The 1333-nt window shown below is 36.9% G+C and overlaps 1 protein-coding gene across 1 annotated transcript in view; it reads left to right on the forward strand.

Annotated features, from left to right (window-relative positions):
* Window positions 1-47: 47 nt before the first annotated feature.
* The window catches only part of cdc5l (CDC5 cell division cycle 5-like (S. pombe)), a gene marked incomplete at its 5' end in the record, with an annotated part of 6233 nt that continues 4947 nt past the window's right edge, over window positions 48-1333 (forward strand). The window contains 3 exons of the mRNA XM_013912989.1: window positions 48-139; window positions 357-501; window positions 621-812. Of these exons, the coding sequence (XP_013768443.1) occupies window positions 48-139; window positions 357-501; window positions 621-812 (429 nt within the window). The remainder of the gene's footprint in view (window positions 140-356; window positions 502-620; window positions 813-1333) is intronic.

Genomic DNA, 1333 nt, shown 5'->3' on the forward strand with positions numbered 1-1333 from the left:
TTAACTTAATCTTACAGTACTAATTGTTGTCTTTTGTTTACTTTAAGGGTTTCTATGACACCAGCATGGAGCAGTATGATGCTCAGGAGCCTAATTTCAAGAGGCTCAGACAGCAGCATTTGGATGGAGAATTACGCAAGTTAGTATAACTTTAAACTTCTGGTGCTTTTCTGTATGCTAACAAGTTCCTTGTTTATGTCACTTGAATATTTTCCTTGGTTCTTGGCTTCTCCCAGCGAAGGCGTGAGATTGTCACGCTAATGTTATATAATATAAATAATAAGGATCAAAATGTGTTCGACATTTTTTTTTGTCTTCATCCATTCATAAGCCCTATTGTGTTTTTTTTTTAATAGTGAGACTGAAGAGAGGGAGAGGAAGAAAGATAAACAGAAGATAAAGAAGAAGAAGGAGAGTGACTTGCCATCTGCCATCCTGCAGACCAGCGGAGTAGCTGAGTTTACCAAAAAACGTTCCAAACTAGTGTTACCCGCACCACAGGTAACCACTTTGTTTTGTTTCTTTTGTTATTACTTCTTGATTTTATATATCAATATAATGTACTTGTTATATTGATAACAGGTAGTACATTCAGTTTTTTAATTTGCCTTTCTTCACAGATCAGTGATGCTGAGTTGGAGGAAGTTGTCAAATTGGGTGTCGCCAGTGAGGTCGCCCGTCAAGCTGCCGAGGAGAGTGAAAGCGCTAACTCCGCCTCCTCCACCCTCCTCTCAGAATACAGTGTCACCAATACCATGGCAACAGGGCTACGGACACCACGAACTCCTGCTGCTCAGGACAGAATCATGCAGGTAATAAAGACACTCAAAAGCAAAATGTCTCACATATGTTTTGTTTAATCTCATATGTGTGATTTCTGCATATCTGTGATATTTTATATTAATTGATCCATGTAATTACAGCGATGCTAAGCTAAATTGTCCCTCATGAATAAAGAATAAAGTCAGTCAAAATTAGAGGGCCAATGTGAAATCACAGTCCTGTCTGCACATTTGAATGTCATACAAGTTACATCAGAAAAATACCTTATAGTCTGCTGTTTGATCAGTTATTGCCAATCCAGATAATAATAAACTTAAGTTAGTAGAGACAGGATAGTGCTTAAAAATGCATGTACATATTATGTGTTGATCACTTGGCCACCAATCTTTTTGCATCATTTATGTATTTGCATTTATGTATACATTAAGGAATATCGTTGTCAGTAAAAATGTAACTTTACAAAGTTGATACCAATTTCCTGCTTCTAAATTCAGATGAAAGAGGTAATTGTACTTGGCTCTAAAAATCTAGAAATATGGTGGGTAACCAG

The sequence above is a fragment of the Pundamilia nyererei genome, unplaced genomic scaffold, assembly GCF_000239375.1.
Source record: "Pundamilia nyererei isolate P.nyererei 1_Seehausen unplaced genomic scaffold, PunNye1.0 scaffold00111, whole genome shotgun sequence".
NCBI classification, from domain to species: Eukaryota; Metazoa; Chordata; class Actinopteri; order Cichliformes; family Cichlidae; genus Pundamilia; species Pundamilia nyererei.